The sequence below is a fragment of the Dipodomys ordii genome, unplaced genomic scaffold (assembly GCF_000151885.1).
Source record: "Dipodomys ordii isolate 6190 unplaced genomic scaffold, Dord_2.0 Scaffold2, whole genome shotgun sequence".
In the NCBI taxonomy this organism is placed as follows: domain Eukaryota; kingdom Metazoa; phylum Chordata; class Mammalia; order Rodentia; family Heteromyidae; genus Dipodomys; species Dipodomys ordii.
The window spans coordinates 20,510,542-20,524,387 of NW_012267218.1; the positions used below are offsets into that span (position 1 = coordinate 20,510,542).

Consider the following 13,846-nt stretch of genomic DNA (forward strand, 5'->3'; position numbering starts at 1 on the left):
CCTCAGGCATGCAAGGCAAGGGCTCTACCACTGAGCCACCTTCCCAGCCCCCATTGGTCTCTTTTGTCTCCCATTGCCATAGAAACTTAAGCCGCTTCAAGAATTGCCATTCTTGCCTGTTTCTTTTTCCTAGGCCCTCTATTTAAGTCCCCCTTTCAGCTTTAAATCATCTGCTGAATTAAATTTAAGCTCTTTGATCTTGGCTTCTGGGACCTTCTCCAATTTGCTCCTCTATACTTCTTCTTTCTTTACTGATGCTTTTTCTTTTTTTTCTTCTTTTTTCTTACCTCCTCCTCCTCCTCCTCCTCCTTCTTCTTCTTCTTTTTGGTTTGTTGGTTGTGGGGCTTGAACCCTGGGCCTGGGAGCTGTCCCTGCGCTCTTCAGCTCAAGGCAAGCACTCTACCACTAGAGCGACAGCGCCACTTCCGGTTTTCTGAGTGGTTTATTGGAGATAAAGAGTTTCACAAACTTTCCTGCTCCGGCTGGCCGGAACCAAGATCCTCAAATCTCATTCTCCTGAGTAGCTAGGATTACAGGCGTGAGCCACCAACTCCCTGCTCCTTCCTTTTTTTTTTTTTTAAAGAAATAATGTCCAAAAAGAATGTCCTTATTACCTGACTTATGAAACTGTAACACCTCTGTACACCACCTTTATAATAACAATTAAAAAGAAATTTAAAAACTAATACATTCCTGGGGCAAAGATTATGGCAGATTACTGTTAACCGAAGTATTAACTGCTAGAACTAATATATAGCTCTTCAGATTGAAACATTCACCTATATTCATTTAAGTCTCATGTTCTAATTACATATCGGTTATAAGTAATTATAGCTATGCATATCTAAAATTCCCCAATCTTACGATTTCCTGCCATGTTTTTAAAAAAAACAAAAAAACACAATCCTGTTACCCTTTTGCTTAATGCTGCTGTCCCCAGGATTTTTTATCAGGGACCCTAGGCGACTGAGACTGGAATAAGGCGGTTTAAATGACAGATCCCTCCAACCTCGTTATTTCGCTGAGGAAACGCCCTGTTAAGTCACAGATTATGCATGAACCGATTATATACTGTGCTTGCTTCTGACTTAAAGCAATTGTCTCTTGATAACTGCTAGTTACGCAGTACAGACCCCTGGCGAACTCTTGTTCAAAGAACTACAAATCCCAGAAAGCCTTTCGGCTAACACGCCTGCGCACTGCGCGCTCCTTCCTTTCCGCTCTTAAGTCTCCGGGAAAGACCCGCCCCGCGGCGCTGTCGCTCGCGCTGGAAGAAGCGGAAGAAGATGGCGCTCACCAGGTGGGTTGTTGATTGGGGTCCTCGATACGGAAGAGTCTGTAGGTGCCCATCTTCCCCCCCCACTCTGCTTGTATTGTGCGGGCAGAGACCTGGCTTAGGATCCAGAACAACGTGGACTTGGCTAAACCCTGTCGCTGGCGCCGCCGCGACTAGGCCGCGCCAAAGCCGCGGTCTTGCCTGAAGGGCTTCCCGGGTTGAGATGGCCCCCTCACTGGTGCCGAGAGTCGCGGTGCGGCCTCGCGCTGCGGAGCCTCACGTGTTTCCCGCTGAAGCGTCGCGGCGGGTGGGACCCTGCTCGCTCGCACACAGCTCATGCCTCGGGGGCACGCGGTGGGGCTTGATTTCTTTATTTGTATCCGGACCGAGCGGAGCGCGCGGGGCCGCGACGCTGCGCCTTTCGGGCGGGCTGACCGACGGCGATCCTCCCGGTCTCCCGCCACTCTCATTGCTTAACAGAGTCCCGGACCTGCTCTGGGATTCATCTCTTCCTTTTTCGAGTTGCCCGCAGTGGTGGCCGCTGTTGACTACTATCTACTCTGCACTTTACTTTGGATCTCTGAATTTCTTCCGTCGGTAGAACCGTGTCAGGTTCTTGTGCTGTTCCCGGTTGTCTTGGTTACCGGAAGGTAGAGGCGCTCGCCGCCTTTAAGAAAAAGATGTTAAGTGGAGGTTCCAGGAAGTTACATAACTTCTGCCCGGCGACCCTAAGTGGAAAACTTTCCATGCGAACTCCACAGGAAAAGTCTGGTTAAAGAAGGGAATGATCTTAGGCCACACCGGTTGGAGCCCCCTTGCTACACATTTTATTTTCTTCACATAGTTTTTCTGCCCGAAACAGCGAATCCTTACAATGCTTTGCTCGTCCGTGTTTTGTTTTGTTTTTTTTTTTCTGTCCTAGGGGTTGTGTATACAGAAGGAAATCTGGTTTTGGCTACCGGGAAGGTGGGGTCGTAGACACAAAGGACACAAAATGCTCATTTGTGTACTACTATCCTCTGTGGAAAGAGAATTGTGTAGAATGAGCTGAACAGATGGAAGAGTTTTCTTTAATAAATGTTGTAGGCAGCCAGCATTTGATTGCCCTTCAGGAACTGGGCACTGTGATAGAGATTAGTGGGATTACTTAGGAAAAGGTGGAATTTGGAATGGATGCAAGGAACGATGCCAGAGATGTGGTGATTATGTGGTTGGCGTTGGTGTTGGCAGTGGCAGAATGCAATTTCTAAATGATACCTACATAGCTTTCATTTTGTTTTTATTGGTATCTTTTGTGATATCCTTTCAAATCCCAGTAAATGTAAGCAAATAGGTTTACAGGGTTTTGTTGTTGTTCTGAACGAGCCAGCCCAAGAAGAGGGGCAGTTTTTAGCCAGTAGGTCAGTGGCATCTGAAGTCCAAGTAGTCTTGCAGAACAGTACCTCCCTTACTGAGTTTTCAGTAAGATGAGGAGAAACCTTTTTGTATCTGCAGGCTTCCTGTCTTCATGTACTTTACATGGTAGTAGGACGAACTAATATGTGAGTGAAACAAGCCAATAATGAATCTAGGCAGTAAGTGCTAGCGCCAAGGTTAAGGGTCTAGGAAGGAACTCAGAAAGTTGAGGTGCAGTGGCTGTTTTGAACAAGATAGAAAACAGCTCTGTGTGGCTGGCACTGAGCAAAGACAGGAATGCCAAGGTGCAAACTTTTAATAAAAGCATAGAAAAATTGTTCCTAAATCGAATATTTTGCGGCAAAAAGAATAACAAATGTAAAAATGTTAAGATCAGCCAGGCACTGGTGGCTGATAACTGTAATCCTAGCTACTCAGGAGGCTGAAATCTGAGGATCACAGTTCAAAGCCAGCCCCCTGCAGGAAAGTCAGATTGTTATCTCCAATTAACCACTAGAAATCTGGAAGTGGCCCTGTGGCTCAGTAGTAAAGCACTTGCCTTGAGGGAGGGAACTCAAGGACCGAGCCCAGGCCTGAATTCAAATCCCCTTTCCCCCAAAAAACAAACAGGCAAAAAGTCTAGTGATACAGAGATGGAGACTTCCAGGGGCAGAATGAATTTATTTCTCTTACAAATGTTTAAGAAACTCCTATTGTCAGCTAGACAATGCCTGGACAGGGATCAAAGAAATGGAAGACATGATTCTGATTCTCTGGTTGCTTTCAGTCTAGGTAAATGAATAGATGATTACAGTACATTGTTATAAATGGTATACAGAGGTTCTGCTGTGAGCATAAATTGGAGCAACCAACCCAAATTGGAATCATGGAACAGCTCCAAATAATCAAACATTTATAAAATATGTATTGAGCAGTATCTAGATGCTCTGCACCTACTGGTTCATGAATGTTCTCTTTTAATACTCACAAATTCTCTAGTATAAGTAGATAAGAAGACTTGTCAGTACAGATGGGAAAAATAGTTCAGCGAGGTAAGTATCTTATACAAGTTTTTATGTAGTGTCAGTAGGAATTGACTCTGAGCTCTTAGCCATCACATCACCTCACCTTGCTGCCTGAGATGGGTTGGGTGCATCTCAGGGATGTCATACTCTGCTGTCGGCTGTCCTGACAATTTATACTTTTCCTTTATTACTTAATATATTTGTAGTTTGGTATGAATTTTTTTTGGGGGGGGGTCCGGTCGTGGGGCCTGAACTCTGGGCCTGGGCACTGTCCCTCAGCTCTTCAGCTCAAGGCTAGCGCTCTACTATATTTGTAGTTTGGATTTGGATTTCTGTGATTGTTTTTCTCCCTTCAAGCCAGTAAGCTGTCTCAGTCCTATTGCCTACCTAGTGTAGTACCTGACCAAGTAATCAATAAGTAATAAAAGTATTAATAAGTATTAATAAAAGTATTTAATAAAAGAGTAAATTCTATAGCAGCCAAGAAGGAAAAAAGATCTGAATTATTTTTTTCCCTAAAATAGGCTCATCTGCTAGAATCCATTCTTTTTTCTTCTTTGTTTTGGCACTTTGGGTATCACTATAATAACATAAAACCTAAAAGTTGTTAAAAATGGTAGAAATATTAAATAGTTGTTACATATTTTGGATTTCTGCTTTCATTCTTAGACCTCTTTAAGTTTAAAATTTTAATTCTAACTAGATACCCTTGAGAAAAGCATGTACATATGCAATGCTTGTTTTCTTTTATCTACCTCCTCTTTGTTACATAGGGGCATAAGAATAAAATAGTTCAAAAAAGGTATGTAAGAATTGGAAAAGCCAGATACTGAGAGACCAAAAATAAGTTTAGCATTAATTTCAGACAAAACTGAAACATTTGTCATCTGTTACTGGAAAGTGTTAGATCCTGTACCAAGGCAAGATAACAGTAAGAATTATTAAGGGATCAGTCTGCCCTGACCAGTCCAGGCATTTGGGCAGTCTCTCCCCTCAACTCTGTCAAGAAAACATTTAGGACAAGACATAATTCAGCATTCCTGTGGTTAGCCCCACTTATCCAACCAATGATGTATGATTTAACCTATCCTGTAACCGCTAAGCTAGAAAGTCCCTGTCCTTACTGGAAATGATCATACTGGAAATGATCATACTCCTAACCAATGAGCTTGACAACCTTCCCCCTGCTATCTACGCAATAAAAACCCTGCTGAACATGTGGTCAGGGCTCACAACTCTGACCCGCTGCATCAGTGACGATTGTGAGTCCAGGCTCGAGCTTGCAAATAAAAGACTCTTTTGCTGTTTGTGGTCTCTGGGGGTCACTCAGGGGTCTCGAGTTCAAGTCTTAACAATATCATGTCCCACACTTGTAATCTCATCAAGAACTTGAAGGAGGAGGATCAGGGATTTAAAGCCAGCCTGGACAACAAAAAGAGAGAAAGGAAGAAGAAGAGAAAGGATAATCCTTGTTCTAAGAGAAATATGGAAGCAGAAGTGTTCAATAGTTACATAAAATACATTAATTTTTTTATTCTGGACATGTTTTTGAGTACTTCTTCATTCCACATGTAGTAAAATGATCAATATTGCATTCTTTCATAAATCATTGAAAAGCTTGTTATTGGTTGCTAACGAAAATCATCTGATAGTGAAATTGTAATAATAAAATGTGAGTTATTTTAAATTCTGACCTCTGTTTTTATAGCTTTTTACCTGCACCTACTCAGCTCTCTCAGGACCAACTTGAAGCTGAAGAGAAGGCAAGATCTCAGAGGTCACGACAGACCTCTCTGGTCTCTTCCCGCAGAGAACCTCCCCCATATGGGTACCGGAAAGGCTGGATACCTCGATTGTTAGAGGTAAGTGTGCATGTTGTGTTTGTATTTATTGTGCTGAAATTTATTATCTTACACTTGTAAAATAAATGTAAACTCTAGCGTTTCTGATTAGTAATGTTAGGTTGGTTAAAAAAAAATTGTGATTGAGATATTCATATCCCACAGTAGATTTTTCTTTTTTGGTCTGTCCTGGGGCTTGAACTCTGGGTCTGGGTGCTATCCCTTAGCTCAAGGTGAGCGCTCTACCACTTGAGCCACAGCGCCACTTCTGGTTTTCTGGTGGTAACTTGGAGATTAGAGTCTCATGGACATTCCTGCCCCGGCTGGCTTGAACCTTGATCCTTGTATCTCAGCCTCCTGAGTAGCTAGGATTATAGGCGTGAGTCACCGGCACCTGGCTAAAATGGTAGGGTTTTTTTTGTTTTGTTTTGTTTTCAGTCATGGGGCCAGAACTCAGGGCCTGGGCGCTGTCCCTCAGCTCTTCAGCTCAAAGTTAGCACTCTACCACTTGAGCCACAGCACCACTTCTGGCTTTTTCTGCTTATGTGGTGCTGAGGAATCGAACCCAGGCCTCATATATGCAAGGCAAGCACTGTACCACTGAGCCACCTTCCCAGCCCCTGATTTTTCTTTTTCTTCTTGCTTATCACTGGTTTGTGATCACCAGAGAGCTGCACCATTTTTTCTCATTGCATATCAAACTATTAAACATGCACCAAAAGAACTAACATACCCTTTCTAAATCTAGAGATCAAAGCACATGAACAATAATGTGAAAGTAAAAGAAATAAAGGAGTAATTGAAGTGGTTTTAATATCTTTAATTTGAGAATATTAACACCTGCCTGATAAACAGATGAGTTACATTTTTAGGAAATTTGAGAGACAAAAATTGGGTAGTAGATTTGGAGGAAGTAGGAGAGAAAGAGTCTGGACTGGTACCTTTTTTTATCCTTTTATATTAGAATCCTAATTGTTCAGGATCCTTTCAAAAGTCAGTTCAGTGCATATTCCTTCTCCTAACTCTAAGGAAACCTTCCCGTGCTTGGCTATCTTCTCTATCCAGGGAAAAAAATGAACATTTAAGACTAATGTTTTGCTTACACAAGACCTTCTCCACTTTCATCAACCCTTTTCTCCCTCTCCCAGTTTTCATTCTTCTGATTCCTTTGTGTACACACACATGTATGCACGTTTGCACACATGCATATGTACATGCCAGTCCTAGAGCTTGAACTCAGCCTTGGTCTTCTGTGCTCAAGACTGGCACTCTACCATTTGAGCCACAGCTCCACTTCTGGCTTTTTTTTTTTTTTTTATGTTTAGTTGGAGATTAAAGTCCCATAGTCTTTCCTGCCTGAGCTGGCTTTCAACCTCAGCTTCCTGAATAACTAGCATTACTTACATGAGCTGCTGTACCCAGCCTTATTCCTTCTTATATGTTTCAAAGAATGTTTGTGTACTATTAAAAATCTGAAGTGGGGCTGGGAAAGTGGCTCAGTGGTAGAGTGCTTGCCTTGCATGCATGAGGCCCTGGGTTCGATTCCTTAGGACCACATAAGCAGAAAAAGCTGGAAGTGGCGCTGTGGCTCAAATGGTAGAGCATTAGCCCTGAGCTGAAGAGCTGAGGGACAGCACCCAGGCCCGGAGTTCAGGCTGCAGGACCAGAAAAAAAAAATCTGAAGTGACTATGTAATTCATTTTTATACCTGAATGGGATTCCTCCTGCCTCCAGCAATGCTGGAACTCAAGGTCTTATACTTGCTAAGCAGATATTATAACACTGATGCCAAACTCCCAGCCCTTTTTTTTTAAACCCGAATGCCATTGAGACTATAATTCTACCTAAGACTTCCCATGTAGTTGGGATGACCGATATGTATCACCACACTTAGGGTATTGCCTTTAATAAGTCTTGCTGACTTAGTTGTCAGGCTGGCCTCAAACTGTGATCCAGTTTCCACCTCCTCAGAAGCTGGGATTATGGGCCTGAGCCATTATACTCAATTCAGTTATGTTGGTTATTTCACATTCTTACATGCTTTTCTTAGGTGTTTATGACTTTATTTTACAAATGAGAAGAGCTCTTGCCTTTTTTCATCTGCCTCTAAATGGTGGTTATAGTATTCTTGGAACTGAAACTTTTGCTTAAAATCCTACCAGAAGCCATCTGTATTCTGTCTCATGATTGTAATTTCCTGCATTCTGTACAAATCCTAGAAGATGAACATATAACCAAATCAGATCCCTCATTCTTTTCCCCTTAGTCTCCTCCAGACTTTATGAATTGTAGTGTGTGAAGGCCAGTTTAGTGTGTTAAGGGATGTTCATGGTTGCTTTTGCTCTCTGATAGAGAAATTTGTGAGAAACAACAAAATAAAGCATGATCAAGGAAGCTATAACCTGGAGCCAGAGAGATAGTGATTGGTATTATATAATTGAGGAGTTCTGTGTTTAAGTTGAGAGGGTTTAGGGAGTCTTTCTTAGATGCTCAGTAGATAGCAGAATAGGTATGGCAAACCTCATTTTACAGTGGAGTCTCATCTTTGCATTTCAGCTTTATGACATGCTGTAGCTGTTAGCTTTTTAAAATCTTAATTGATGGATTACCAAAGGTTTCATATGTCCTGGTAGAACAGCAGTTTATTTGAAAATCAAACTAAAATAAGGCTAGCTAATCTGGAAATGGCCATGGATGCTTTCAGGGGAGTGAATGTTCTGTGGAAGAAGGCATTTTGTTCTAGTTTTCATAGTAAAAGCTATGATTTTCTGGCAAGTTTAATGACCACATAATGCTACATCTACAGTTCTCAAGTGCTTATTATAGTTGAAGAACTCTAACAAATCTGAACATGTGTCAAAGTGATATTCTTGGTACAGGAAGCATTTTTCTTAGGAATTCTTTATTTCTGCCTAGTTTATAAGAAAATACCTTACGTTGCTTCCTTTGATGGTCTCCAAAAATTTCTAATCTCTCCTTAGCAAATAAGCATGTTGTACTTACGAATTTACATATCCTAGACCTAATGAAATGTATTAAGAAGTCTTGTAAAAAAAAAAAAAGCAGATTTAACTTTTTATCAAACCTCTGATTGATCTTTTTATTATTCTTTTGTGTCCCCATTGTGAAGTTTTAATTCAGGGCCTGGGTGCTTTCCCTGAGCTTCTTCACACAAGGTTAGTACTCTATCACTTTAGCCATAGCTCTACTTCTGGCTTTTTTGGTGGTTAATTGGAGATGAATCTCACAGACTTTCCTGTCCAGACTAGCTTTGAACTGTGATTCTTAGATATCAGCCTCCTGAATAGCTAGGCATCAGTCACCAGCACAGGACTCTTTATCGTTTTTATTACAGGTTGAGTATACCTAAACTAAAATGCTTGGTACCAGAAATATTTCAGATTTCAGAATTTTTTATTTTATTTTTTATAGGTGTGGGGCTTGAACTCTGGGCCTGGGTACTGTCCTTGAGCTTTTCAGCTCAAGGCTAGCACTATACCACTTGAGCCACAGCACCACTTCTGGCTTTTTCTGTTTATGTGGTGCTGAGGAATCCAGGTTCTCATGCATGAGAGGCAAGCACTCTACCACTGAGCCACTTTCCCAGCCTCTTCAGAAGTTTTTGAATTTGAGAATATTTACAAAGCCCTTACTAGTTGAACAGGTCTAATCCCAAAATGAGAAATCTAAAATCTAAAACTTTCAGACATGATCTCAGTGTTCAAAAAGCTTTCAAAGCCAGGTGGCAGTGGCTCACACTGGTAATCCTAGCTACTCAGAAGGCTGAGATCTTAGGATCACGTTCAAAGCCAGCCCAGACAGGAAAGTCTGTGAGATTCTTTTTTTTTTTTGGTCTGGTCGTGGGGCCTGAACTCTGGGCCTGGGTGCTGTCCCTTAGCTCTTAAGCTCAAGGCTAGCGCTCTACCACTTGAGCACCACTTCCGGCTTTTTTCTTTTTGCTTATGTGGTGCTGAGGAATCGAACCCAGGGCCTCAGGATGCAAGGCAAGCACTCTACCACTGAGCCACCTTCCCAGCCCAGCTGTGAGATTCTTATCTCCAATAAACCACTCAGAAAACCAGAAGTGGAGCTATAGCTCAAGTGGTAGAACACTAGCCTTCAGCTGAAGAGCTGAGGGACAGCACCCAAGCCCAGAGTTCAAGCCCCATGACCAGCCAAAAAAAAGCTTTCAATCTTCAGATTAGGATTGCTCAGCATGCATTGGTTTTATTTTGAACTAAAAGAAAGGTATTTTGTAGGGTAGAAAGTTTTTTGGCTTAAAAGATTAGGGTTATTTGAACTAAAAGAAAGGTATTTCATAGGGTAGAAAGTTTTTTGGACTTAAAAGATTAGGGTTATTAGGGCTGGGAAGGTGGCTCAGTGGTAGAGTGCTTGCTTTGCATGAATGAGGCCCTGGGTTTGATTCCTCAGCACCACATAAGCAGAAAAGGTTGGAAGTGGTGCTGTGACTCAAGTGGTAGAGTGCTAGCCTTGAGCTGAAGAGCTGAGGGACAGTGCCCAGACCCAGAGTTCAGTGCCCAGACCCAGAGTTGGCTCCACGTAACTGATTTAAAAAAGAAAAGAAAAAGATTAGGGTTCATGCTGGCACTGTTGGCTCACACCTATAAACCTTGCTACTCAGGAGGCTGAGATCTGAGAATTGCAGTTCAGAGCCAGCCTGGGCAGGAAAGACTGTGAGATTCATCTTTAAGCAACAAAAAAGCCAGAAGTAGAGCTATGGCTCAAGTGGTGGAGCACTAACTTTGAGCAGAAAAGCTCAGAGACAATGCCCAGGCCCTCAGTTCACACCCAGGATTAGCATGTGCACACGCATGCCTGGGATCGCACACGCAGGATTGCACACACACACACACACACACTTACACACACACACTTACACACACACAAATTCTGGTTCAAGTCCTGCATATATGCTGACTGTGAGACCTTGAGAAATTTCTCAATTATTTCAGAATTTATACGAAAATGAGTTTTCTGAAGAGTTATAAGTATTTAATAAGTTAGTTTAATATGTCACATTTTGTAAATTACAGTGTTCTATGCAAGAGCTAACACATTTTTTAAGCTATTTAAAAATTATATTTGTCCAGGTTCACATTTGTAATCCTAACCACTCAGGAGGCTGAGATCCAGAGGATTGAAGTTCAGAGCCAGCCCATGCAGAGACTATCCATGAGACTATCTCAAAAAAAAGAGAATAAAAAGGCAAAACCAGGCATCGGTAGCTCATGCCAGTAACCTTAACCTTAGCTACTTAGATGATAGATCTGAGGATCATGGTTCAAAGCCAGCCTGGGCAGGAAAGTCCATGAGACTCATATCCAGTTAGTGGAGGGGAGAGGTGGCGCCAAACCTGGAGCTGTGGCTCAAGTGTTTGAGGTCCAGCTTCGAGTGAAAAAGCTCAGGAACAGTGCCCAGGGCCTGAGTTCAACTTCAAAATAGGCACCAAAAAAATAAAAACAAACACCGAAAAGCAAACAGAAAGAAGGAATGTAATACTTAATTTCTAGTTCTTGCTGTTTTATTTACTTTCTTCTCATTATAACAGTTAAATGATACCATGTTACTAAAATCTGATTCCAAGAAACTTGGTTTTACATCTCTGTCCTTAGGTTACATACCTGTTACTCTGGGTGCATGTGCCTGTGTGTATACTAAAATTAAAGTCTTTGTTTTATCCTTAACACTTTGCTTAGGCCCTTTATGATTTGGTGTTAATCTCCACATGTAACCTGCGTCATTTCTGTCCTCACTTAATTTGTTAACTCCATTAGACAAAGCTCATTGTTATAGTCATAGCTTTCACCTTTGCCATTTGCTTTTCTTGGAAAGTGCTCTCCTTAGATCTTTTTCACAACTACTTTCTCTTCATTAAAGGCTTTATCTCACATATTAATTCTTCACAAAGACTATCCCAACCACCCTACTGAAAGTAGCACCTCTACCCAAGACCTTCATAGCCCTTATTACAAACCAAAAAGTATAGGTTTTGTTTTGTTGTTGTTTTTTTTTTAAAGAATCCTTATCCATTAGAATGTAAGCTTTAAAAGATCAGAGACTTCTGTTTTGTTTTATATCCTCTAGCATACCACGGAGTCAGTAATTATATGTTGAATGACTATAGCTCAAATTTCTAATTACTATTAAATATTTTACTTCTTTTAATATACAGGATTTTGGAGATGGAGGTGCTTTTCCAGAGATCCATGTGGCCCAGTATCCACTGGATATGGGACGAAAGAAAAAAATGTCAAATGCACTGGCCATTCAGGTAGATCCTGAAGGAAAAATTAAATATGATGCAATTGCTCGACAAGGACAGTCAAAAGACAAGGTAATCATTTTGATTTTTTTTTTTTACCTCACAGACAAATATTTTGTAAATTTTAAGTTTGTTGAAATAAATTGGGTGCCAGTAGTTCACACCTGTAATTCTAGCTACTCAGGAGGCCGAGATCTGAGGATTTCAGCTCAAAGCCAGCTCAGGCAGAAAAGTATATCTCCAAAAAACTATAAAAAAAAAAAACCAAAAAACAGAGCAGGGTTAAGTGGTAGAGTGCTAGCTATTCTTAAGCGAAAAATGCTAAGGGATAGCATCTAGGCGCTGAGTTTAAACCCCAGGACCAGCAAAAAAATGACCAAAAAAAAAGTTTGTGGAAATGATAAAACTCCTGCCATTTGGATTATGTTAAAAATAGCAATGAAACCAGGCTCTGGTGTAATCCTAGTTTCTCAGGAGGCTGAGATCTGAGGATTATGGTTCATAGCCAGCTCGGGCAGGAAAAGCCAGGAGACTCTTACCTCCAATAAACCACTAGAAAACCAGAAGTGGCACTGTGGCTCAAGTGGTAGAGTGCTGCTTTGAGCTGAAGAGCTGAGGGATAGCACCCAACCCCAGAGTTCAAGCCCCATGACCGACCCTCCCCCCCCAAAAAAAAAAAATAGCAATGAGCTATGTGTTGTGGTGCACATAGGAATCTGAGGTTGGAGAATCATGAGATGAATACCATCTTGGACTATATAGTGAAACTCTCAGAAAGTTTTAGCATTCACAAAGTTCAGGGTTTAAACAGCACCAAGGAAAAAAGACCCCCAAATTAGAAGTATCAGTGATATATGTAAATGTTAACATCAGTAGTCAACAATAGCTTTATCCTTTGAGATTCTCCACAGACTGGTGATTGGTTTTATAATTATGGTTTGGCTTATTTGTTTTACATTTCAAAAACAGTGCTAACAAACTTTAAAATTATGATTCTGGAAAGTTAAACCACCTTTTTTTGGATGTATAATAGTTATGGGACACAGGGCCTTACTCAGATACACACCCAGCCCCAAATCAGCTTTAATTCTCTCTAATCTCTTCTAATTCTCTCAGTGTATTTACAGAATACTTATGTAGAGACTTACTTTGCTTCATTTGTTATTTTGTGGATGGTGTTAACAGTCCAACCCAGAGCATTGCACATGTTGTTTGCACAGTAATACTGAGCTATGTCCCCAGACCTTATTTTAATAGTTTATTTGAATTTAACAAATTGCATGTACTTATTTTACCCTAGATTAAGTATAAAACTATCACCATCTAGATTTAGTATTGCCCTACTTACAAAGTAATCCAGACTAAGTATAAAATTTTAAATAATGCCGGGCGCCGGTGGCTCACGCCTGTAATCCTAGCTACTCAGGAAGCTGAGATCTGAAGATCGAGGTTCAAAGCCAGCCCAGGCAGAGAAGTCCATGAAACTCTTTTTTTTCTTTAATTTTAATTTTTTGTGAACATACTGTACAGAGGGGTTACAATTACATGGGCAAGATAATGAGTACATTTCTTATCAAGCATTGCAGCCTCCTCCTTTGTTTACCCTTCACATCCCTTCCCAGCCTCCCCGCGCCCCCCATGAAACTCTTATCCCAATAAACCACCAGAAAACTGGAAGTGGCGCTGTGGCTCAAGTGGTAGAGCACTAGCCTTGAACTGAAGAGCTGAGGGACAATGCCCAGGCCCAGAGTTCAAGCCCCACAACTGACAAAAAATAATAATAATAATAATACTCATGCAATTGAAACCCTTCTGTATGGTATTTTCACAATAAAAAACAAATAATTAAAATAATAATAATTTGGTCACAGAACAATTACACGCAGAGCCAAGGAACTATTCTTTTTTTTTTTTTGGTCCGGTCATGGGGCCTGAACTCTGGGCCTGGGCGCTGTCCCTCAGCTTTTCAGCTCAAGGCTAGCGCTCTACCACTTGAGCCACAGCGCCACTTCCGGCTTTTTTTCTT

At 41.3% G+C, this 13,846-nt stretch overlaps 1 protein-coding gene across 1 annotated transcript in view; it reads left to right on the top strand.

Moving 5' to 3' along the window:
• Window positions 1–1,247: 1,247 nt before the first annotated feature.
• Window positions 1,248–13,846, top strand: part of Snw1 (SNW domain containing 1) — a 34,467-nt gene continuing 21,868 nt past the window's right edge. The window contains exons 1-3 of the mRNA XM_013015321.1: window positions 1,248–1,300; window positions 5,405–5,558; window positions 11,731–11,892. Coding sequence (XP_012870775.1) covers window positions 1,287–1,300; window positions 5,405–5,558; window positions 11,731–11,892 — 330 coding nt within the window. The 5' untranslated portion in view covers window positions 1,248–1,286. The remainder of the gene's footprint in view (window positions 1,301–5,404; window positions 5,559–11,730; window positions 11,893–13,846) is intronic.